At 35.9% G+C, this 27,458-nt stretch overlaps 1 protein-coding gene across 2 annotated transcripts; it reads left to right on the top strand.

Moving 5' to 3' along the window:
• The first annotated feature begins 1,009 nt into the window (after positions 1-1,009).
• Positions 1,010-26,312, top strand: SCCRO4 (DCN1-like protein SCCRO4). 2 transcript variants are annotated; one of them, XM_083119503.1, is made up of 7 exons: positions 1,010-1,115; positions 1,835-1,922; positions 9,617-9,717; positions 11,359-11,503; positions 14,975-15,083; positions 16,124-16,331; positions 19,669-26,312. In XM_083119503.1, exons 2-7 carry the CDS (start codon positions 1,840-1,842, stop codon positions 19,737-19,739), a joined length of 717 nt encoding a protein of 238 aa, XP_082975629.1. In that variant the 5' UTR covers positions 1,010-1,115; positions 1,835-1,839; the 3' UTR covers positions 19,740-26,312. The 2 variants fall into 2 exon arrangements, with proteins under 2 accessions (XP_082975629.1, XP_082975630.1); XM_083119504.1 differs by lacking the exons at positions 1,010-1,115; positions 1,835-1,922 and adding an exon at positions 7,848-7,959.
• The last annotated feature ends 1,146 nt before the right edge of the window (positions 26,313-27,458 follow it).

The raw sequence follows: 27,458 nt of genomic DNA, 5'->3' as shown, positions 1-27,458 counted from the left end.
TGGATGTTCTTTGTCAGTGTTATTTCATCAATTTCACCTTATCATCATTCATCCTCATCCTCGCGATTAGCCAATTGTGGCAAAAATGCGAAGTAAAATAAAACAAATGAATCATGCAATAATTTAACCAGCGTAGACAAACTCATATCCATGAAAAAAAGACATCCACTTTCCTGCTGACGGCAGCAAGTCCAAAATCGGCTAAAAGACACAGTCATAAGTTTCCGAAAATTACATTCTCCTGAACCTAAGAATTAATATATTAAAGCGCAACGGAATGGTTGCGAAAACGAGCTAAATATAGCACGTTTATGAACAACGAACACTCTAAACCTGACGTCATTTGGGTCGTCTCTAGCCATGGGTCGATAATACAAAAATTTAGATTTTTACTAGGGGGACTAGGGGTGTATGGGGTAGAATTTTTTGGGTCGGGACGGGAAAAATTCGGGATTTTCCGACAAAGTCGGGATATTTTCGGGACGGGAAAAGTTCAAAATTTCCCGAAGCTCTGAAAGTCTCGAATTCTCCACGTCATTTTCACCTTAACTGATTGTTTTTGCATTTCTGGTACAAAAACATTTCCCGAAGTCGGGATCGAGACGGGATTTTTTTTTCAATCCCGGTCCTTAGTTTTCGGGATCCCGCACACCCCTACTTCTTTGAGTTCCGATATCTTTTCTGTTGTTGACCATCTTCTTTTCAAAAGTCTTACTCTTACAGCACTGATTATTCACCTATCATATTCAGACATCATTTCTGAGGTTAAGATGATATTAAACTTCGGGAGAACAATTGCCGATCATAAGCGTGAGGACGCAACAGGGGTGCTGCCACCTACAATAGTTTGCTTTGACCAGGCCCATATGATAAACAGAATAAAGTTGTAAGGTATCTTCTCATTACTAAAATAAAAACATTTTACCTGCTCCTCAACCAGCCACATTTTCTTCTTCTAATTCACAGGGAACTTTGTACGACAGCTGATCAGGTCCTAAGAATAAGATAATACACTGTGGGTATACAGCATCATGGAATGATAAAATGTGATAGAATGCGTTTTGGATTATGAAAAGAAAAAATTTCTTTCACGGTAGTTCGAAGATTCGTAGAAGGTAAATGACTCTTAGATATTCTCGTATATATGTTAGGTAATTATTAGAGCCTTAATAAAGTATAGGCGGCTGACTAGAAGGATATTTTATAGGAGTGTAATTATGTGAAAAAAAAGGGACTGATCGATGTTTTGTGAGAGACTAAATTTTTTGTTTTGTTTTAAACCATAGAGTATATTTTACTCCTGCAGTAGTAGTTTGCGTGCGAGAATGAGGATGGCATTGTGTTTATTTTATTTTATTATTGCTTTTATATTCGATGATGTATTCGTAAAATAATGTCGGGCCTATTTATTGAGTGCCTCATTCAAAGTTCCACATTTTGTTTACGAATTAGAAACAATTGTGCAAACATGTTTGTTTTTCTCTACATTGTAGTAGAACAAAATGATTAATGTAATGCTGTTTTTTCAATTAGATGTCAAGCTTGTGTAGTGGGCGTTCTGGTTGATGCCAGAGCCCTCTCGACATATTTCACATTTTTCAGTAGTCTTTAACATTATGGTGTTAATGGTATGTAGAAGCAACGCATGTGAATCCCGCCCATTTAATTGTAAACTGACTTTGAAATAACGTATTGTCGAAGTATTCACGACTCCAGTTTTGTTTTTGAAAAAATGAACAATTTTGAAAAAAAAAAAAAGTTTAATCTGTTAGAATAATGTTTTCACTGACTTGTTTTTTCTGTTTATGTGATTTAACAATAACTCTCATTACAGTTGCCATGGGCCGTACTAAGCGGAGAACAGATATGAGCACAGAAGATGAGGATATGTCTTGTAACAAAAGACTTCGTAATAATTCAAGGTAAAGTTATCCTTTTTGTCACCAAGATATTGGTGTCTCCTAAAGCTGGATCTGTCTGTGAGCAATTTCAGAGGTTACACACTTGACACTTTAAAAGCAGTTTTATTTATATTTTATTTCGGTACTACTTTCATATAGGTATGACCTTCGAAACATTTATTTTCCCCTCTTTTACATTGATAACATACTACTATACATTGCGGAACATTTATTTAAGTGAAGTTATGAATTTCTACCGAAAATAATGTCTTATTTCTTACATTACCAAGTATTTACTGTTCTTCATTATTTCCACACTCAATATGGCGATAGCGTACCCGTTTTTCACGCGTTGTACCAGTGTTTTGTGGATTTGGAGTGTGCATGCAGTGTTGCAACCTTGTTTACCGAAAAATACCTATTTTCGTGCCTGGATTTGAAATTATGCTAACACTTCGCAAACCATTGACTTTAGCCCCACAAACCATATACCGTAAGGTTAGGTTAGGTAAGCATAGTTTAAAGAATTTTAAAAAAATAAAAACACTTCATGAAAAGAGTTCAATTTTTGACATAAAGACTAATTATTAAACCATTGACAGTAGCAGTCATCTAACACACGGAACATTGTGAAATTGCGGCAGCAGCAACAGCGTGTTGGACTGAGATTTTTGCAGAAAACAACATGCATTCACATTAAAATGGATCAAAACTACATTCACGAACTTCCACAACGCTACAAAAAATGATTTGCATAAGTACTGCTCAGCAAAGATGAGAAAGTCTCTCTGGCTCTGCTGTCCTGTGGGCAACTTGTTTGTTGGGAGGGGGGGGGGGGGAGTAGCAAGGACTGCTCGATTTCTAACACCCTTTCAATGTTGCCAAACTTACATGGACGAAAGGTCATTGAGTTCAAGTGCGTCTGTTGTGTATGTTGTTTGTACCAAAATGAAGGGCAAAACCGTACATAGTGAGAGCCGAGAGGTGATTTCGAATGTTGTTAAATTTTTTGAGAACGAAGCGAGAAAAGGATGTAACATGTTTCCGGTCAATCAAGCTACAAAGCGAGCTTTTGAGAGCTAGCGTTACTCCCAACTTCAGGGATTCCCTTCAATCCCTGAAGATGAGAGTGATGTTAGCTCTCGAAAGCCTATCCGGAAATTACGTAGCTGATTGCCCGAGAAAACCTCTTCAAATCATTATTTCTTTTTAAAATGTAAGCTGTGTGTATATTTGATGGGTTATTTATTTACATAAATATTGTTTATGTGAACCTTGCCCCCCCCCTAAATTTATCTTAATTTAGCTCCTCTGGCCTGGTCTCCCCAATCGCTGCCACTGTCTCTAAGGATATAATTATAATTAATAATTAAATTAAGTTTCTTAGATGGTAATATTTACTATCGCATAGTAAGAATCACAACCATGACAATAGATTTTATCAGCGGCGGCTCGAAGGGTAGAGCCGTGCCATGGCACCACCCTCAGAAGAAACGCATACCTCGCCAAGTATTGTTAAGTGAATACATTGATAGTTTACAGACAAGAAGATTCAAATCTTGCAATCGGTCAAGCTGACGTGACGACCGCCCCAACCTCCTCACTGCATCACCAGCTGTTTCGTTCGTACCCTCGCGAGGCAGCAATCCGTACCGCCCAAGAGCTGGCCTAACCCATGGACCTAACCAAGTTGACACACGTGCAGAGGATTGAAGAAGTCTCCGCAAGGAACATTTCCACCATGAGCCGAGAACAAAGTGGCAGGGAGCGGGGTTAGCCCATAAGTGCCGTGCCCTTCTTTGCCTGGCACGACGAGGGAACTTTCGCAGTGTTGACACATTTACCACCTTCAGAGAAAGTCGCTAAATACGACTGATTTGTAAGACTGGAAGTAGTTTCTGCCTACTTTTGGAGAAATGAACATAGTATTTTTCCAAAGTTAAATTAACATATTTGATAATAGATAGATGCACCAAGAGGGCCATCCAAACTTTTTTTAAAATATAAAAGAAAAAAATCCTATGATGATGCGAGTTTCCCTTGGCATTTTGAGAATTTCTTTTCATAACAAAGATATTTTCAACATCCAGTTAGAATATGTGTGCATGGGGGAGGAGAAGGTGATAGGAGTTGTTTTTCCTTTCCTCTTGTAATTGTTATAATTTTAGGGAAGTGTCCTGTAGTGTATAAAGATAGGTTAGTGAGTGAAGATGAATCGGATTAGTACATTATTACTTAAACACACGTTGTATTCCACGTTATCAAACGAGGATAAACATCTTGGCCAGTGGCGCAATCTCAAGGAGGGGCCGGGAGGGGGGGACATTGTGGAGGTTTTTTTTTTTTCTCCCTTGATCACGTTGGCATTACCCATCGTAGTTGCCGCCGGCTGCCACTGGATTTTATTGTTTTTAATTATTTAAATTGGGAATCGTCACGAACGCTATCCATTCTTTTCAACCACTGACCGCGCCACCCTGAACGTCACGTTTTGAGGCAGGTCCGCCAGAATTCCATCTGTCAGAGGACAGCTGTGAGGCAACGTGGCAACAGCATGCCATTTGAGAGCAGAGGAAAAGAAGGATTTCCCCCAGATTCTCGTCTGCTGCCGTTCACCAGGTCAGAAACAAGTGGGGGTGGATTTTAGTTTGCATATTTTCCGGGGTTTTTCTCTTCTTTGCTGAGCAGTACTCCTGTAAAAAGTAAGAAATCCGTCTCACCTATATGAAAGTGTTACCGATGAAGTAACTTTTTACAGACAAATTTTAGAGTTTAGGAACACACGTATATTAGCAATGTAAAGGTGTCCTCCTTTAACATCTTTGAATGTGATATGCAATTTTGACTTTTTTTTGGAATTGCTCCTGTACTTCAGCAAACTCTTTGCACTTCATTTGGTACTGTGGTAGAGTATGGGTGTGACAGGTTCTATTTCTTCTTTGTAGACATTATTCCCAGTGACTTGTGTCTATTCTCTGTGTGGAGCAGTGCTTGAAGTGGGAGGGATTGTTGGCCTCTGGAATAGCTTAGTTTATCCACTTGTCCTGATATATGCATTGTGGTATTGTGGTGCTGATAATGAAACATCCGAGGTTCATGCTACATTATGGCTAAATCAATGTACAACCACAGTAACAGCCCAATTATGAATCAGCAGCGAATATGCTGCCATGTGCACAGTTGCCAACCATTACATGTGCATTTGTTGCATACGAGGGTGAATCAAATATGAACGAGCCCTGTGCGGAAAAACAAAATTTATTGAAGGAAACAGAGACATTGCCACATTCTATTTTTCTACATAGTCTCCGTCCTTAGTGATACATTTTTCCCAACGTTGTGGTAGGTTCTTGATGCCGTTCTCGTAGAATGAAGCTGGGTGGGTAGCCAACCAGTTGCGCACAAAGGTTTCCACCCGATTGTTGGTCGCAAATCGCTCGCCCCCAAGTGCTTCTTTAAGGGGTCAGAACAGGTGAAAATCACATGGTGAAAGCTCTGGGCTGTACAGTGGATGCGGAAGCCGTTCCCAGTGCATTTCCACCAGTTTCTGCCACGTAACACCTGCTGTATGGGGGTCTGGCGTTGTCGTGGAGGAACAAGACCTGGTGGATGGGACAGCCTCGTCGTTTGCGTCGATACTGCACCTCCAGTAAATTTCGGCCGGTTTGACGTTTCCTGGGTGAGGAACTTGATGATTATGCGTTGCGCAACAGACACTGGCACACTCTGCTCACTCATCGTGAGAGCTACTAAACGAAGCATGCAACACGCCGGCTATTCTGGTTCCTGATTCACGACAGCCCCACCTACCGGCTGCACATGCCCAATCACACCCTGCTACCCATTCAGACGCTTAGCCAATCAAGGCTCGTTCATATTTGATACACCCTCGTATATAAACACAGGAATGTTACAGTCGTCAGTAAGCTATGTTGTACTATTACTTATATCCATGTATTTTCAACCATTTTTGTCCCTTCCACATAATGAATATTACATTACAGTTGGGCATTACTTACCTTTGGAATTTTGAGTACTCTCATTTTTTATTTTGTCTTGTCAACTGTTCAGTGTGTCAGAGACAACCAGTATCAGAAGGACAAGTGGATAGACTAAACTAACCTGTAGATGTCAACTTGGCAACAAGATTTGCAAATATTTGAATTGCAGGCTGAGACACAAAATGCGATATTACCACTTCCTTTTGAATACCTTGTTTTTCTACCATTTTATGTATCCTTGGTTTCCCTTCCCGTTGGGTTATTGATGCATTCCTCACTTTGTTTTACAGCACATAATGTGGTTGGTAGTTCGTTATTTTTTATAAAATTTGTGTGTTGCAACATTGCCATCCGCTGTTTCACTGCAGGAAATGAAGTCTCAGATACGATTTTGGGTTGCCAGCATACAGGCAACAAAACGACTGTAGTGCCAAAATGACTCGCCAACAATGAAAATGTTACTGAGAAATTTGTTTGTCTTGTTGGTCTTTACATGTTTCTGTGGTCCATGGCTACTATTAAAATGGCACTTTGTATATTTGACAACATACATTGTCCTACATATTTTTTGGATTGATATTTTTTCGAACACTATTGTACCTGTCCATGCAATTTGCATTGATGTATATGAAAGGATAATCACAAGGATACACTTCATATCCTAGGTCAGGATTGAAACCTTGAAACTTAAGTGGAAATATCTTGAATCACAAAAATATGGAATTTTGAATCATCTGTGGTTATTGACAAATACCTATCAATTTAAATTATTAAAAATACCACTAGGTGGACATGATTTATGAGTATTATTGTGCTTGCGTTGCTTATTGAATTTCAATTTTTTTCCCACAAATTAAACCAATACTAGAAGTTAATATAAAACAGATTGTTGTAGCATCTTTGTTTGGACTGGAAAAAGAGCATTATTAGATATGCTGGAATTTTATTTTATTTTACAATGTTATAAAACTTGCATTTTTTTGTTCTAATATTTTTGCACAGAAAAATTAATAATTGCTGTGAAATAAGTTATGAATATGATAGGTATATTTGACCTTCAATTTATTTCTTGTGCAAATGGATTACTAGAAAGTAAAGCAACCTCTTGCACATTGTAACATGCTATGAAGGCAGACGGGGTGGGGGTGTGGAAGTAGGGCCCCACACATCCACAGTGACTGCCATTTGTGGAGATGATGTGATCAGCATCATGCTACAGCTTCCTTTACCCACTAGGGTTACCCCCAGATAACAATTTATTTTGGTCTGGGTGAACCTCAGAGTCACTCCATGCAGGAACACTCCAGATAAATTCCCACTTCAAATCACCCATCCTGGAAAAAACCTAGGAACACTGGAACACCATAGTACTGCAGTCAGATTACTGCTCCTGTAGAATAGTGAAATGTTCAATGAAGTAGCATTGAACCCTATTCTGATGGGAACTAGTAGTATAAAAAGTTTTTGTCTGAGAAGGAAAGGAGTGGATTTACAGAAGGATATAGCACCAAATGTCAGGCAGTAACATGTATTTACTCATTATTTTAATTGTGAACATTCTTCTGGGTACTTCTTCTTTCTAGGTTAGAATAAGATTTCTTGTGCATTTTGTCTGTGTATTGCAACACTTAGTGAACGTTTTGCAAATTTTCAGTTTTCATTGTGGACACCCCGTAGTTTTGAATGTGTTTTATTTTTGAAATAATTATCCTTAAAGCATTTTTTGTAATGTACAAGTTGAGAATCTATGTTGAGTAATAAATAGGCCTATATAAGTACATGAACAATGATGATGTAGCTATGTTTACTCAAGGACGTTTAGCTTTCAATGCATGCATCATGAGATGCGACTGCTCCTGACCACCGTTCCCCTCAGTCTGAGCAACCCATCCCCACCTTGTCTCCTGTGAATATTTTTAGACCACTGGATATAAATAGAAGCAGCTGATCTCCTGGTTGTGTGCTTGGGAGTGTTGAAGAGTTTTGCAAGCAAGAATAACACAGTTCAAAGTGCACAAGCTGACAGACTGGTTTTCTTGTTGTATGGGTGAAAGAAGGTATTTGATAAATTTCCTGTGGAAAGAAAAAGAAATGAAAGAAAATCCCTGAATAAGAAATGGACTTTCCCTCCAGCATACATGACTTAGCAAGAAAGTGTTATGATTTTCACAACATATTGTTGGTTTTATTGTGCTAACCTTGTAGGATTTATTTTCACTGCTTATTAATTCAGTTTTGATAATTATGATAACTTTTTCGTCATGAAAGCTTTAGAACCCCCAAGAAAAATCCAATTTTTTCTGTAAAGCAAGCAGTCTTTAAAGATACAAGAAAATACCTGTGCTTTAAAATTGATTTTCAGTAAAAATATAGTTTTATCTTCATGCTGACAGTGAATTTTAGCAGTATTGTTGTTTATGGCAAGGGAACAAAGTAATGCTTTTTTGTTGTTCTTGAAAGGCTTTGAAGCAAACAAATACATGATAACATTTGTGTGTGGGTGAGAGAGAGGAAAGGGGGGGGGGGGGGTTGAACCTTAATAATAAGAAAGTATCCTTTTTGTAATAGTAGGTTACTCGGTACAAACCTACTTTAATATGCATATGATGAGCAATGTAGCTCAACTACATGTTTTGAAATTGTTTGATTACACTCTCTCCCCCTCCCTCCCTCTCACAATGAATCACCACAATTTTATTTCTTTACGGATCTCTTCTGCCTTCTAATTTTACTTAACTTATTCTAGGTTGGTTGAAAACTAGGTCTTTTAGCACATTTCTTATCTGTAATGTTAGAGAGCCATACAGACAAAACTTTGCAATAAAATATGAATGTTGGCAGGTGACCACTACAAAATGACAAACCCCATGACATTCAATAAAAACCAATATTGCTAATATACGTATAGTTTATGTAAAAAAAGACAGTTGAAAATTTAAAGGCAATTCAGCAGCAATTGTTATTCTGTGTTCAGTTCCAGTTGACGAATTGAAAAAAAGTCTGTTGACATTTACATGTTCATTGGGAGTTTCTTCATAAACCAGATTTTAAAAGAATTCATATTTTATGTTGAATTTGTAAATTTCATTAAAAACTAACAGATTTTACTACAGTTGAAATTTACATTTTCTTTAAAAAGTTTTTTTGATAAATTTTATATTTATATTTTTGGAGATTTTAGATCTAATTAATCAGGTCATTTTATATATTCGTAATTTATTGTATATTTTGAGTTGATTTTCTGGTAGCAGATATCTCTTTCATGTCTACATTTAAAAGAATACAACTATGTTACCAAATGTGTTTTGATGAGTGGGCAAGTAAGCAGATTTGTAAAGGGATGTTGCAGCTTTAGGACCTGACACCATTCACAGGGATACATGAGGTGGTATCCAGAATTTTCGGGGTTGGTACTACCATCTGGTCAAAAACTCACCTTGAACCTGTTAGTTGCCATCATCCTCAAAGTAGTTCCCTTCTGGACGTACACACTGGTACCATCAGTTCTGTCATTTTTTAAAAAAATGCATCCAGCACTCCCAATCATTTGTCACATCAAACTGGTGGCCCATCAACTTGATCCTCTGTCGCTGAAGATCCAGAAATCACGTGAACCTATCCTCTCGCATGTCATCACCCTGAATGTTTACTTTGTAGTATATTTGCTTTCCTTTCCTTGGTTACATTAGAGTAATTGTTTTTTTCTATCCACAGTGCAAGACGCCATTCAAAATCTGATGAGTCATCTTTCTCGCAAAAGAGATGCACTGCGTGGTTTCGAGAGTATACAACACCAGATGATCCTGATGTGCTGGGTTTGTATTTTTTTTCCATTTATGAGATGTTAAAAAAGTGTCTAGTTAATTTTAATGGTTAAACTTGAATGATTTTATTTTCCTGTAGTTTACAGTTATTACAAGCATAAGAAAACAGTTTTTCTTTGTGACGTTTCAGGAGAACACACACTCCTTTCATCAGACATTTATTTTCATTTTGACTAAAGATACAGTTATAACAATGGTTAGTATTTTTTTTAAACAAAAGGAATCAGTTATATAATGGATGTTGTCAATGTTACATTGTTGTAATATAGCAACTTAACTGTGAAAAAAGCAGTCTGTTTTATTTTTATTTCAGATTTTTTTAAAATTATGAATCCCAAATATCATCAGGTAATTCAAATTCATCATTGTTTTCACAAAGTCTCTTGATGTTTTCTGTTACATTAAATTTTAAAGATGGTTGCTTACTCCATTTGAAACGTCACAAAGAAAAACTGTTTTCTTATGCTTGTAATAACCTTAAACTATAGGAAAATAATTCTATAATGCAAGCAATACGTACATATAAGAAAAACTATTAAACTTGAATGTTTAACGAAAAATAGTATCATTGCAATGAGGCTGTTTATACAAAAATTGAAGCATGTAAATTTGTGTGCCCATACATAGATCATTTTGCTCCCATTAAAATGCATAGAAATTTTGGTTCTGCTAGTGATATTATGGTAAATCACAAATCTGAGAAATAACAGAGCACAGTACAAACAAACCACCAAACAAATAGTTTTATTGAAATATTGCACTTCTGTCTTGTAATTTGAAGGGCGCTGGTGTAAAACATGGTAAGTGACATTTTGGTCATTTTTGAGTTACAAAGTAAAATGTACCATCCCTCAATTTTTGAGTGAAATTACCATGTCATACAATTTGCATTGGACTCAGTGAAATTGGTAACTACAACATGAAAACAATCTGTCTATAGTATAGCTTCTAATTACCTTTTGTCTTAATGAACTCTCAAATGCCCAAAATGTCATTTACCTTGTTTTACACCAGAGCTCTTCATTTATGAAAAAGCAAGCTTCCATTCTAATAGTGAAAATTTTTTGTAGGTCGTTTTTTTAAATTTTTAGGTCATTTTAAAATAATTTTCAGTTCATTCTATAAGTCATTTTTTGGGCCATTAACCTCCGAGTCCTAATTATAGCAATTTTTTGTGATGCACAAGTCTATAATGCTAAGTAATAAATAGTATTTCTTTATTTATTTACTTCTTGTTTTAGATGGCAAAATTAAGACAAAAGCATTTTTTCTTCCACTTAACCATCTCTACTTTACATTTTATAAATTGCTTTCAATAGTTAAGTTATAAGCAATGATATTAAAATTAGAATTGAAAATGGAATGATGATAATGGAACTCAAGAAATGTATTTCCATGGTATGAACTTGTCAGTTACAATATTCAGAATTATGGTGATTTGTGAAGGTTTTGTAATGTATATTATGAGTTAGTATAAAAATAACCCTGACTATGGTTCATTTTAATGACGAATGTCGATAATTGATTTTTCTAAAAAATCACCTTGCTTCTCGACAACACTCTCACAGCCATTTTGTACTAAATATTAATGTAAAAAGTGTACTTTTTTGTCAGTCAACCTCTTTCTTCTAGGTCCCGAGGGGATGGAAAAATTCTGTGAAGATATAGGTGTAGAGCCAGAAAATGTAGTAATGTTGGTGTTAGCATGGAAAATGAATGCACGCCAAATGGGTTTCTTCACTCTTCAGGAATGGTTGAAAGGTTTAACAGACCTACAGTGAGTATTCCTTTGTAATCACTTTGTCCTGTAAATGAAGGTGGAAGTTATTTTGCTTTTACATTCATTGTGCCGTGTTTTGTTTTCAGATATTACAAATAATTAATTTCACAATATTTTGATGTTTGGCATAATGTAGAGATGTACGTGAAATTTTCCACATAACTGTGCCATATACTGTACCATTAGTTCATTTTTCAAATTCATCCAGAGATAAAAATAAATTAAAATAACAAAGTAATATACTTAAATTAATTTCGTACACTTCTGTTCACAGAAAGTGGCACACTCGTTTGAGTTAAAGTCCAGCTTCGTCGCTGGAAGTACAGCCGAAATAAATGTTCGGAAAGGAGCAGTGTTGCTTACTATCGATCAATTTAACCATATGCAGGGAATTTTGTGTGTCTCCGACTCAAAGGAAAGGTTAAACGGAAAGATTGGAGCATAAATATTAATTAACTGCAATTTCCACGTCTGCAATCAGTGTAATGTAAATGTGAAATATTCCTGAAATTTATTTGAAAAAGAAACTAGTTTTTGACGTTCATGACGAAGTAGGCTAGTTATCACAATTCGTTAGAATGCGATGGCCCTGTGTTCGAATTTGGCCTGAGCATGGGTGTTCTTTTCGAGTCTATTCATCATAGTGAGTAGCCAAAAATGGAAAAAAAGCAATACCAAATAACGAAAAGAAAAAAACGCAATAAGAATAAGCGAGACAGAAATTGTACTGTTGCAATTCCTGAAGTTGATGTAAAAAAAATCATCTTCGGAAATAGTGTTATTCTAGTCCAGGAGAAGGCTGGAAGAATAAATAAACTCCTTCCCCACTTTGGCAAACAGAATCGCAAAGTTGGCACTGAATATGTGATGGGAAAAATAATAGATATCCTTAAGGAAGAAGTTTATGTCACAGCCAGAGGGGCACATGAGAGGAGGTCCTTCCCCCACATCAGTCATCCAGGCTATTAAAAATAAGTCAATGGTTGTCCTCTCCTTTAACTTTAACAGTAAATTGAATTTTTGTAAATTAAAAATTGACTGGCTTTACTTTTTTTATATGTGCACATTGGTTTCGTAATGGAGCACGAAAATAGAATTGTGACTCTCGTAAAATTCTTAGCGAATGAATGAAAGGCTCCGTAGATTCCAGAATAATGACTCTTCATTTTGAAATAAATAGTTTAAAATAATATAATTGATGTGCCATTGGTTAATGAGATTCGTCGTCACATAGTAGAATCTGCTATGTTGACGGAAAGTAAAGAACGGTAATCATTTATGGTTGGAAACACTAACCTTCCACAAAAGCACGATATCCCAACGTCTTCATTAATTTTCATGCACAAGCTTCACTTGTATTTTGTCAGCAGTGTGTACAGCATATGAACCCTATCTGATAAAGCGTATTGCTTTCAAATTAATGGAATTAGCGAGAAGCAACATCAAAAGTTTCCAGCTGGACAGGAAAAGATGCAATCTTATGGGTAAATGACTCGAATAGCTTGGTTTCTTCACCGTGGCTTGTGGCCATGTTGGTTATATGCCAGCTTTGTAAGCTGAAATCCTAGGTTCGAATCCCCGTGTCTCCAAAATATTTTTTCTTACCAAATGGGTGGTGCTACGTAATGTATTTTATTGTCGTCACACCAATTGCAGTCTGAAACTTTGTTATTGTTTACGTGCCAATAAGAAAATATGTATTGAAGCTAATACTCGTTCGGAGAACGTGACTGTTACTCGAGACTACTTGAAATTGAGATTTTTTAGTTGCTGCTAAGCCTTGATATTTACAACAAGTGCTAATATTGAAAACTGTTGTGTGATAAAACACACAGTTAATATTCTCAAGAAGAAAACCTCTGAAATTAAATGAGTGAGTTGTGAGGAACATCAGCAGATGTATTTTCGGATGTTCCGTCATTCATGTGTCACTCTCCGCATTTTATACATAGATAGATATTTACAAGTGACCCACTCGATGAATGCTCGCACCTGAAGAGTAATTTTCAGATGGGAAAGAAAGACTGCAACACTGCTCCTTTCCGAACACTTACTTCGGCTGTACTTCCGGCGACGAATCTGAACTTCAACTCAAACGAGTGTGCCATTTTCTGTGAACAGAAGTGTACCACTTGATACCTAATTTCTTGACTGTTCGGTAGGCTTCCAATTGCCAATAAAGATTAACTCTTTTGTTGCGGCAAGCTACTTCAGTCGGTTTGCTTCAATTTGGCTAACTTACGGAAAGCGACTGCGGTTGATTTCGAATATTCGCCCAGTAAGAAAATGTCATTACCAGAACATGCTTCCATCTAGTCTCTGTCATTTGAACTTTTTTTGAAGAAAATAACTCGCTTTGGTTCTGAACAAATGAAAAACATGTACCACCGTGTGTATGCAAACAACAATGGCAACATGGATCATTATCTGCTCAGTGGCGTGCCCAAGATTTTTGAAAGGGGACGAGGATACATGTACTTTTTTTTAGAAGTCTGCCCTCATTTGCTATTTTTCCCGCTTTTAACATTCTCTCTTTTTAGGAACGATGGACCAAAAGGAAGGGTTATGAGCCCTACCCACCCCTTTGGGCACTTCACTGTATCCACTTCAATAACGATGAAAATCTAACACGAAGGGTAACTCTCGGCTATGACCCTTTTTAAAAGAGTTGGGGACGAATTCCTATTAGTACTTCAGAATACTTTTTTTTTTTTACAAATTTATGCAATTTGAAAATTTCTCAAATACTATGTAGCGAAAGAGTTAAGCACAATTAATACCCCCTCAGGGGTGTAGGATGCTGAATGTAGGTGGGCAAATACAAGACACGTATCAGCATATTTTTTCTTGTACTAGGAGAGTCAAATGAAACCTTATAAAGTAAAAATTGTAGGACAGACTGTATACAGCTCAATTTAGATGACGTATCAACTATTAAAAAAAAAACAATCTCAAGGCTGCAACACTAATCAAGTGAGCTTCAAAATGCCATTTTTGTCATTTTAAAGATGGTGCCTCCTATACACACTTGCACCAGTGAAGAGGAGTGGTTTCTTGCCCTCTGTCAGCCTAAAACTTACAGAAAACAGAAAATTCTTGGCAAATTAAAATTCATTATCTCTGTGCATGCTTACGATACCAGCAAGTTTACTAACGGAGAAGAAAGTTTGACAATGGCGTCAGATTGCAGGCTGATGGGTGGAAAGGCCTTTGCAGTGGCTCATAATGTGCTCAGCTCCCCTTTCCAACTTCAACTTTTTTTACCCTAGGTAAGAAGATTTTATTCCTCAGGGACAGGTGTTGATTTCAGTTATGGCCCAGAATTTTCACTTCTTTCTTTCTTATTTGCAATGTAAGATAATAATGGAAAAAGTTCATTTTGATAAAGAAATGCAATTCATACCCTGCTCTAAATGTAATTGAAGTTATCAAAACTTGTTGTCTTAAAATGGCCTTTGATAATTACAGATGTGACACAATCCCAAAGGTGCAGGCCAAGATGGACTACCTCAGGTCACTACTTAATGACCACACAACATTTAAAAGTATTTACAGATACGCTTATGATTTTGCAAGGGTAAGCATGCGTCTCATAGTTATATATAATAGATAGTAATGGCATGAACAGATGATGACAGCTAGAAAGGAGAGTAAGAATTTAAATTTGCATTAAAGAAACATTTGAATGTTAATAAATATGTTGGACAAAAATGTTGAAGAATACTGGAAAATGGTTATTTCAATTTCAAGTGACTAAAAGGGACAGTTGCATATGCAACCAGGTGACCACAATGAATTTTGCTTTGAAACAAGGTTTATAAAATGAAAGTACATAAAATATACCTTTATATTTATAGAAATAATAACAAAATGGCAGATTTTTCATTAAATTACAGTCTATTTATCATCATATCATCACTCATTCTCATCTTCGCGATAGCCGAAAGTGGCAGAAAAGCAAAGTAGAATAACCTAACCAATCAATTAATTATTTCTGATCGATATTATGTATTAAAACTTGATAATAATAACAAGTGGCAGCTCTTATTTATTATTTGGTTAGTTTGGCAGTTTTACATTGCATTTCTAACTCTAGGTTTTTATTTCATATAAAAATCTGCTAATCATATTTGTTACCCATAGGTTTTTATTTCATATAAAAATCTGCTAATCATATTTGTTACCCATTGGTAGACTGGTGTAATAAGGCTGCAATGTAATAGTGATGCAGTGGAACATCAGTTATTTAGGAGCACTTTTATAGCTGGGAATATAAAATTCAAGGTTCCACTGTATTTATTTAATCAATTATAAATTCAAGTACATTGCATTAAAAGGCATTAACAACAAGATACGTTTATCTTTATTTACATATTGTAACACTGTCTTTGAATGTTATACACAAGTAAGATGTTGTTTGCAGCACACAATCTTACAGTGCACCTACAATTATATATAACTGCTGTGAATAAGTATTTAGTGCTCAATTTCTTAAACTGGATATTGATAGTGTGTTTCGAATTAAATGCAAATGATAGTTACTTTTATTGTCAGGTGCTTTAGATTGTAGAGTAAATAAACATAAGTGACTGACTAGAAACGTTTTTCTCGTCACAGGATAAGGATCAAAGAAGCATGGACATGGACACCGCAAGGATAATGCTGCAACTTCTGCTGGGAAAGCACTGGAGCCTTTTTTCATCTTTCAATAGTTTCCTTGAGCAATCTAAATACAAAGTGATCAATAAAGATCAGTGGTGTAATATTTTAGAATTCTCACGAACCATACAAAATGATTTATCTAATTACGACGTGGATGGAGCATGTAAGTTCCTTGTAGTATTTTCACACCTAGTTCTATGAGAATTACGGTAACTCTTTTCTGATAATTTTGAAGAACATGTCAGTGATGCATGTTTTGGAATTCTGTCTCACCACAAAGATTTTATTTTTGTTGTTTTTCTGTTGCCAGATTTGTATAAATTTTTCTGAAGTTTTAATGTACCTCTTCTTAGAAAAATTACGTCTTGTCACCTTTTACAGTGATTTGGATCTCACTTTAAACTGTAGGTCATCCCAATTACCGTATCTGGCCATGAAGTGTAATAAACTTTATATGAGGATGGTGACTATAACACTTTTAATGAGGAATGAAGTTTTAAAAAATTGTTCATGTGTGATTTTTTACATAAAATTTACCGAGAGTTAAAACAGATATTCAATCTGATGTACACAGGCAATATTTTTTATAAAATTACAAATTTTTCATGAGGTTTTTCACCTTGTTAATATTATATGTGATGGCAGACTCTTATTGTTTAAATTGCCAGACAGTTTTAAATTTAGTAACATAATTAAGCCTTGTTTCCATATTAAATACATTGAAGTTGCTGACCAAGGCAGTTTATTAAGAATTAAAGGCACTTCCCATGTAACGTTTCTACCCTCAGACGAAGAGGAAGACCGTGATAAAGGGTAGAAACGTGTTTTTAATTTTTAATAAACTGCCTTGGTCAGCAACTTTATTGTTTTTAAATTTTTATCTTTTTATGTATATTATTAAAAATAATTACAAAATGTCAGAATTTTGCACTAAATCATAGGTTATTGTAGAAATACAAGATCAGTAAAATTTTGTGCAAGTGGTAAAGGGTTTAATTCTCGGTGGGTGCCACAAAATGTTAGTGTCGACCCAGCATCGTGAGGACAATTGGGGAAGTACTTCAAAGGAAGTAGTGGGCTCCAGTCTCGAAAGCCAGAAAATGGTGACAAGGGGACTCAATGCACGGACAATCATCACCTCATAAACCAAAGTAAAGCTGCTTGGTGGGCTTTGGCTCTTGCACCATGGAGCTTACCAGTACAACAATATTATTTTGTATTTATAAAAAGTGGTTATGTAAACCTTTAAGATACAACAACCCTGAATTCATATTTTTCACACTTTGTACATTCAAATTCTCATTTCCTTAGTAGAGCATATGTTATAAAATTTTCCCGTATTTTACATTTTTCCTGACATATTTTTTTTTTCATTTTTGTCCCCTGAAAAATGTAAAATGAAAGTTCCACTGTATACTAATGATAGGATGGCATAGTGGATATAAAAGGATGGTGATAATCTGTCACAAACCTAAAACATTACTAGATATGCAATTTTTCTGTGTAGTCCAAGTCTTCATGCTGCATACAACAAGGAATTGATATATCATTGAGGTGGTCCCGGGTTCAATACCCTGTGGAGCACACAGTGATTCGGATCCCTCTTTAAATTGTAGGTCAAGTCCCGATTGGCCTTTCTGTGCATAAAGTGGACTTAAACTCAAACCCAGTATCATTTAGGTTGTTTGAGGGCCAGTTTTTCAATGTCTGGTCAACTTTTTGGTCAGCCAACCACCAGTTGGAGTTCACCTCCAGTCTTAACCAACACCAGGTTTTTCAATGAGGAAATAACGAAATAACCAAAGGTTCGCTGACCTTAGTTTGGGCACGTAACAATTGTGAGTTGGCATTGCTTCCGCGACAAATTCGATCTCACTGCCATTTAGATGTCTTGGTTCAAATCAAATTTCGTCTGGTGTGAAAAGGTAGAACTACAATAAGGCACATGGGGTTGTTGAAATTCATTGTTTACATTGCAAATACAGAACCTAACGTGCTACGTATTGCATTCCTACAAAGAAATATATATAACGAAAAAATAATTTAAACATTTGGCTTTTTTCCTAAAACAGAATGACTTCACAAAATTGTAATATGTAGTATAAATATTTATTATTTTTCTTACGGAACGAAAGAGATGACATCGACATCAAATACAAACAACTCCTATCTAGCTATTTAATATGAAAAAATAAGTTGACATTCTGTACGTATATTTTGACTAAAAGTTTATTCCCCTTTCTTAAGGGGAACATGACATCACAGAGAGATTAAATGTTTCCATTGAACATTCATACTTTGTAAGCAACTTTTATGCAGTATCTCTACCCAACAATATGAAAAGCAACAATTTTCAATATGTATTTTAGGATTGCACAAAATAAAACATAGACATAAATATGTTCAAATCATAATGGTGGTGGTGGTTAAAAAAAAACAAAAAAACAGCCAGCAACAGGACTCGAACCTGAGACATAAAACGGAACACCCACTCCAAGCTACCACCCTTATCCACTACACGAACTTGACACTTCGAGACTTTCTTGACATTAGGACAGATGTAGTCAGTACGTGTACACAAGTCAAAGCCCTGAGACCATTTCGTTTGTTTCACCTGTTGCCACACAATTCATTTGAACTCTGCCAAACACCAATGTAACTTTTTATTGCATTATTCGTCGTTAATTGTGCCTGAGAAATCGTCTGGTGAAGATCGATCTTCCAATGAGGCAGCCATGATTGTTCGCAACTTCCAGTCATCTCGCTGATCACCGGATACATTACAGTGCAAAGAAATTACCGGAGAGAATATGGAGGTTATTGGTTTTGCCATCAGGTGCTTCACCTCCATATTCTCTCCGGTAATTTCTTTGCACTGTAATGATTGAGTTTCTCTTTTGTCTAGTACCACTCCCATTCCATTATGTTTCATAACCTTTCAGCAATGATGAAATGTGGGAGACTTGAACGGAACACGATGTATATCTGTGTCTATGACCTTCAGATAGAAAGATGGAGTAAAATATGTCCCAGAAGTTTATCCACACGTAAAAATGTTTCGTTATGTATAAGTCAGACTTTATAAATGTAAATTATTTTCTTGTAGTTTACGGTTATTACAAGCATAAGAAAACAGTTTTTCTTTGTGACGTTTCAGGAGAAAACACACTCCTTTCATCAGACATTTATTTTCATTTTGACTAAAGATACAGTTATAACAATGGTTAGTAATTTTTTAAACAAATAGAATCCATTATATAATGGATGTTGTCAATGTTACATTGTTGTAATATAGCAACTTAACTGTGAAAAAAGCAGTCTGTTTTATTTTTATTTGAGATTTTTTTTTTTTTGTGAAACGTCACAAAGAAAAACTGTTTTCTTATGCTTGTAATAACCGTAAACTACAAGAAAATAATTCTATAATGGAAGCAATGCGTACATACAAGAAAAACTGTTTATAAATGTACAATAATTAATACACAAATCTTTCTTTTCAGGGCCAGTGTTGTTGGATGAATTTGTAGAATGGCTTAATGCAAATAGAAACAATGGTGCAGCACAAAGCTGAAAATGGAACATGTTTATATCTGCCTCGCAAACCTTCTGTCTGTTCTGTGATGAGACCTGCCCCAGTGCATAAAAGTGTAAGACGTGTTCTTGTATGCCATATTACATAGCGATGCCCAAGCCAACATTTCTCATTGTTGTTTAATGAATGTGCCTCTCACTGGCATACCATAAATTGTGCATCTAGTGCAGTGTCTCCACCCACCCCCTTTCCCAGGCAGTGTGTACGTCGTCATTGTTAAATATTTACTCCTTTTTTTCTGTCTTCAAGAAGACTGATATATATAGATATATATATTCATGCTTCCTATGGTTATAAAGACATATTTGCCACACATATAAACTGTACGTGAAGAAGCAAGGAGCTATCGATACTTCAAAATGTGCTGTGAAGCAGTGTGTATGTGATAATAAAGCTAAGTGTTGCACAATAAACAAGGTGCTTAAGTTGAAAGTAGTACGTAATCTTATTTTAAATAAAAGCGAAAATAAGAATATTAGCATAACGGACTCTCCTTGCTGCAATAAACTGCAGGGTGAGAGTAGTGCTTAAAGTAGGTTTGCCAGTGCATGATATCAGGTGTGGTTTGCTTGAGTTCCGATATTTTTTCTTGTGCGAAAAGAGTATGCAAAAATGATGTGTGTGTTGTGTAGTAACTTCGATGTTCCAAATTCCTACGCAATGTAGGAACATTTGAAGCATTCTAAAGTCTTACGTGGCAGGGCTCAGTGGTAAAATGAAATGCAGATAGTATTGTATGGCTGAAAAGGAGAGAGTGAGCAACAGATTGGATGGATGTGTGGATGTAAACTAGCCTTTTTTAAAAACTGTAATGATAAGTAATATTGTGGGTCATTTATATATAAGTTGTGCTATCTTTTGCTGTCAAAGTTCAAAACATTACGAGAAAATATTACAAATGACCCTTAACAAAGTGGATCATATGTAGAGAGTACTGTTTCTCCTTGAATTAAAAAAACAAACAAGAAAACAACCTATTCATTTCATTAAAAGGAGCCATGGAGGTCTATTCGGTAGGGCATCGGACTACCACGTGGGAGACCTGGGTTCAATTCCCAGGGTTTGTGATCTAAGGTTGGAATTTTTCCCTGCAAAAAGCAACTCTGGGGCTCACCCAGCCTCAAATCAATGGGTACCTCGAGTTCAAAATGGCAGAGATCGAGAATATGTGGGGCCCTACCCCCAACGTCTCCAAAATGTGCCTTCATGGCACGGTGCTGTATGCATTAAAATAGTGAAGTATCCGATCTAATAACAATCCTTCTAAAATGAAATTCATATGGTTTGATTTTTTTTTACTCAATTTTTTTTTGTAATAATGGATAAGTACATACACATTTTGGTGCAATATTGTATTTTAATATAAATTGGTCTTGTACTATACAGAGCATCTTTATTCATGGCCCTGCAATATTATTTAGTGTCGGATGTATAACCTCATGAATCAATCAATATTCATACCTTGACCAAATATACGCAGGGAAGAAATATTGCAGTGCAAACCATAGATGTTATTGGGTGTTATACAATTAGCTTATGTAAGGTGTAGTTCAAATGTAGGTTAAAAACTTATCAAAATTTTCCCATTGAGCCCTTTATTTTTTGAAATTGGCATGAATTTCAACAAAACCATAATAAATGAATTTACTTGTCTAGGCAGAGTAATATTTTGTGTATATGTTGATGAACAAGTATAAAATAGGTCACATAAAATGAGACTTTTTGATTTTGAAAAACTAATGAAGGTGAAAAAGTAAGAGCCACATATATGGTGTTCTGATTATAGAGCTAATGTATGATGAATATTTTATTTGTGTGCCGTTTCCAGTAATTAAATATCAAGATGCAGTTTAAATATATGCATTATATATTTATTGAAATGCATTCAATCAACCTTGCTCTGCATTAAATCAAGGAAAAAGATAATTGATATCAATGATTCACGAATATGGATAACAACAAATTTTCACTGTTCCTTATAAAAACACTAGTTTCATTTTTCTTGTAAAAAAGTGTTTCTTTTATTCAGCTTTTTTTTATCTGTTGGATACAGATTGTTGGTCATTCTTGCAATGTAAGCTTTGTTTATGTGTGGAACTGTGGTTCCTGTTTTCTACCCTCCAACATGAAAGAACAATTTGTTTTATTATACGTCCTGTAATATGCAATTGTATAGTTGCAAAACTCCCATATCCATGGGTGAAGCAGAATGTGGAAAACGTATGGAAACTTGGACTTGCCTGCACTGGCGAAGCATAGAGTTCTTGGCAGGGTAGGCACAAAAGTGCGATAATTTCCATTAGTTGCTTAAATCTGTAAAAAGAAAGTGGGGGGGGGGGCTATGTCATGGCGAGTGGTTCAATGTCTCTCCAGGCCGCTTCTTTACTTGCCAGTGGCGTGACATTTTCAAAAGTGTTGTTACCGACCATCAGTACGATAATTATGTCTTACACATTCTCCTCCCGCCCACCAGATGTCATCGATGTAGATTTTTGCTCATTTCGGTTTGTTTTTTTATTTGTTTGTATTTTGTCAACCCCTGATTTATGCACACACCTCCAGAAAGAACTACCAATCATGAGACATCGCGAAAATTCAACAAATAGTGCTCGAGCCCTGTTGTCAATTCTTCATAACTTTTTTTTCTAAATTTATTTATTTATTTTGCAGTTGAGGTGAAAAGGGCTAGAGGAACCCCATAATTTTCGAGTCAGTCTGACGTTTGAGCCGTGAGCCTACAACAGAATTCCGCACGTTCAGCGACTTGTCAGTTTGGTACGTTCTTCTGCTGCCAACTTAGATTTTTTAGCAAGGCTTCCTCGCACCTAAGAAAACACCATTTGTTATCTGTTGTCTAACTAAACGAATGGTTGTAGTTTTGGCTTTCTAGATAAATGAATTTCTGACACCTGTATGTGCAAGTGAACATAATTTAAATTTTGGATATTTTCATCTCATTTGTTCTGGTCTATGTTAATCGTGGCTATGAGAATGTGTGGAAAATGAATTAAAGAGGATCAGGATACATTGACATGACCACAATTAGGTCACCTGGCTTCGTAACGTATTAGGATGACGACTACGGGTCTTTCAGGAAAAAAACATAAGTAAAGGTGACCTCTCTCTCATTCAGTGTGTATACTTCACATCCTAGTTTGTTCTACCCCTTGTGTTAGTAGACACCTTTACATGATAATAGAACATAGAATCCTTGTTTGGGACCCGGCAACACGACAGGTTACTATGTAACATATAAACAGGTTATAATAAATGTAGTTGCTTGAGAGAATAGAATCCCAATTTTTAGGGGCAATTTAGCTCTTTTCTGCCAATCCAATGTGACAACAGTGGCCTGAAACAGACATGGTCCGCGCAATAACCCCATAACACTCTTTGTCCTAAGCCCAATAAAAAGTCTTCCCATGCATTGTACTCTCATTGACCGCCCTCTTCTCTTGTTATCCCTTCAGCGTAAACGAAACTGCCTACCTCTTCGCTTGTATCGGCTGCATAAAAAAAATGTCTGCTTGTAATATCTATTCGACGACAGTGTTAACGCATTAAATAACGTTTCAACAACTTTTAATTTTTTTAAATATTTTGCTGTCACTTGCCACTGCTACTTGCAAAGGAAAATATAGTTGAAAACATTTTAGAAATGATTGTTATAAGAAGAAAACATGAAAGACCAAAAGTGGGTCCTACCTTACCGATGATTACATCTTCACTCAATTAAGAACTCGATTGTTCTTGCATTTCAGTCCAGCACTTCCTTGCATAAATCTGATCGTTGCACACGACACGAATCACAAACAAAGCTCTACCATCACGAACCTCGTGCTCCGAGCCACGCTCCCTTCTAGCGTCCTGAGCAGGAAGCAAGTTTTCACAAACAGGAAACAAACGAGGGAATCCCGGTTCACGATAAAAATAAATTATTCTATTTCCAGTGAAAGTAAAACTACTTTGTAAATATAAGGCGTAGCTAGCATTTTAATTTACATAATTTGGTATGAAGACTTACTTTACAAATATAAGTTCTGTAGACTTTCTGTTTACGCTACGGTGTTGGGTGAATCGACAAGACCATCAGCACTCTGACCAGAAAACGAAGTCAGAACTACAGTACTCCGTAATTTTCAATTTCACTTTCACTTGTCGATGAAAGGAAAGGAAACCTAAGTTTCGTACAAAATATGGAGAATGTACAATGATATAGAAATCTCTCTGCACGAACACAGGCTAATGTTTACAAAAAATGCTGGTACACCACAAATTTCCAACTCTGGCGGAAATACAGTGTTGCTGATATTCTGTTCGTCCTAGTGGGTAACACCGCAAGGCCAGCCTCACGAGCACGTTATAAGCATACGTACAGAACTCATAAGATTAGGCTTTCCGCATATACAAGCGTACGACGGAATGTGAAGAGAAGAGGCCCCAGCAAATGTGCCTCACTCCGTGGAAAGTTCGTATACTGGACAGGGTTAGAATTTTTTTGTAATTATCATAAATGAAAATTCCAAACTTTTCCATTGCATTACATATGTTTTGACGAAATACGTAAATACACCTTTAAAAGAGTAATGGCGTGGGTAGGCTCGGCCTCCTTGCCTCATAGGATGCTTCGCCACTGCTTGCCTGTAAGATTCTGTGATGCCATTGCATTGTAAACAGATGATTTAGATGAGACCAGTGTACACAGCCTTCATCAGCTTACAATCCAGGGATAAGAAAATAACTTCGATCTAAAGTACAGCATGGCACATAGCAGACAAACACATTTCAACAATCATAAAGAATGGAATACAAAATAGGAAACATAGTGAAACCACCTATCAATGGTTTTTCTTGTATGTACACATTGCTTGCATTGTAGAATTATTTTCCTGTAGTTTACGGTTATTACAAGCATAAGAAAACAGTTTTTCATTGTGACGTTTCAGGAGAACACACGCTCCCTTCATCAGACATTTATTTTCACACCTATCAATGGATTGAAATAGGCAATTTATTATCCAATGCTTGGGTGTAACACAAACATATATGTATATTTTTTTAAATTATAAAATTATATCAGAGACTGTTTAAGTCTATTCATTTTTGCAAGCATTCAGGTTACTCAAGGGCTGAAACTTCAACAACAATGGCTTGTGCAAGTACTTGAACGTTCGTCACATGTCCTCCAGAACTCATATGGTCTTTCAAGAATCCCTACACGAAAATATTAGTAACAGGAAGATCTGGTGACCGAGTAAAGTTTCCAAAATATAAGATGTAGGTTATGTGGCACAGATGAGTGAATCATTTCGACTGAGCATAAAATAAATTGTATATTCTCTTTCCTTCCCCAACCGTGGCTATACCAAACTCTTTGAAACATGGCAGTCAGCGTGAACGCAACCCTGTAATGGACCCACCTTCTAGTTAATGGTGTAGCTGTATTTGAGAAACCCATTGGACCGACTGGTGAAATAAATTGTTCCTCAAAGAGAAGAAAGTTGGATTTACTTTTTTGATCCAAGTGATGTTCCAGAACAATCTTACATTTTAAGAGGTAAATGTAATGTAACGATGTATCCTTCTACTTCATAATTGAATTATTTTAACATGTAAAATTTAGAACCATGGTGGTCTACTCTGTAGGGTGTCTTACTGCCATGTGAGAGACCAGAGTTCGATTCCCATTTCCAGTCTTGTTTCTGCATAAATTGGCTCTGGGGCTCACCCAGCCCCAAATCAATGGGTACTTTTGGCAATCCTGGAGCTTAAATGCAACCAGAGCATGGTGCTGATCACATCAACTCCAAAATGGCAAAGATCGAGAATGTTTGGGGCCCTACCCACATATCCTCTAAATGGCCTTCATGGTACAGTGAACTTTACCTTAACATTTAAAATTTGCCTATTTTATTCTTGTTCATCAGAGGTGGTGTGTATTAAACAAAAAATTCATTGTTTATGGTTTTTCTCCATGGGTGTTGGTATGAATTTTACTTTGTATTGGTTTACATTGTATGGCTATTAATCTACAAAGAATGATAAGGAAACGGGATCAGTACAAAAAAGTCAATGTATAAATATGTGATAGCCTTTGAATGTATGTTATTGTATCGTGGTCGTGCGACAGGTACAGGAATTATTGCTTTCAAGACTCATTTTATATGAAATCTTGAAAAACAGTGAAGGATCAATGGAGATTATTCCAACAGATGTATGAACCATGTGATAGGTTGTAAACTTGATATGAAATATAGAACTTCATCCAGAATTTGCTCACAAAGAGGAAAGTATAGATTTTACTATCAAGATTTTTCATAAAGTAGAAGCAGGGATTTGCGGGCGAAGTAAAAGAAAAACATTTACTTGTGTAGAACTTTTTCCTTCCTTTTTTTTTAAAAAAAAAAAACTATTTATTTACAATATTTGTTTGTTTCATGGTCCACCTTCTTTGGATCATTCTAGTTCTAGTATATATACAAGCTTGTGAAGCAATCATGCTGATTTGATAATGTATCAAATTTCTTTTTTCAATACAAATATCATGACTGTTTTGATTGTTTTAAAAGTGAATTTATGACCACTGTTTCCATAATTTCCTACCTAGCACAGGTTTTTACAAATTATTTTTATAATTTGCAGAAGCCATGTTGGTTTGTTGATAATCACCATTTTTACATATGCCGAATTAAAATTTCATTCAACCTTGTCATTGTATGCAGATTTACATGAAGTACGTATAATTTGAACCAGTACATAATGTACATATTTCACATATATTGTGGAGCTGTGCAAAATTTTGAAGAATGTGTTCAAGTTTTACATGTCAAAATATTTGTCATCTTTTTAAAATTTATTTCTGCATTTTGATAGCTGGTTTGTGTTAAAGTTTTGCAGAAAATAAAATTAACTACATAAATGAATTTAAATCTCTGGTAATTTCAAGAATAAGAGCCTGTCATTGTATTTATCAGTGAAAGCTATCAACAAAGCATGTACATAATCTATTAGTGCTGATAATTCTCCAATCTCGTTTTAAGCTTGGTATCTACTTTTTGCTCATGTAATAATAGGTCAATCTCATGCGTTTTATATTTTTATGAAAATTTTTCAGAAATATCTAATATTGCCAAGCAGCAGTAATGTACAAAGGTGGCAATGTTATACACTGCATTTGTAAAGCAAGGGTATCACATGGACCTTTAATTTTAATTATGTTGTACCAAATTATTTTGTTACTATTTGAAAAAGAAAGTGCTACTTGTTATTTCCAAAGACTGATACAGTGGAACCTTCATTTTACATTCCGTGATCATAGATCATACATTCCATCTTGATGGTCTCAACATAGCAAAATGCTATAAAATTTTCCTCGATTTTACATTTTCCCACATTTTAAGTTTTTCGGCTTGATCCCCTGAAAAACATAAAATCAAGGTTGCACTACACACACATGCACGAGCTATAGCTTCTGATGTATAAACAAACAGTAAACATTTCTTGCCAGACAGTTATGCACAATAAAAAATTACCACAGGTATGTAAACTGGCTACTTGGTCCCTTACCACTGTTGATAATCGGAAATAGAACAAAAGGCATGTAGGTAATTGCTCATTGCTGATGATTTGTCATATTCCTGTCCAAGCAAGAAGTGAAGTTTGTGTTATTTTGCCATAAGCTAACTTGACTCTCATCTT

Source organism: Lepisma saccharinum, chromosome 3 (genome assembly GCF_977018435.1).
Source record: "Lepisma saccharinum chromosome 3, izLepSacc3.1, whole genome shotgun sequence".
Taxonomy (NCBI): domain Eukaryota; kingdom Metazoa; phylum Arthropoda; class Insecta; order Zygentoma; family Lepismatidae; genus Lepisma; species Lepisma saccharinum.
Note: the sequence above shows the minus strand (reverse complement) of the source record. Positions and strands in the feature narration are given on the sequence as shown.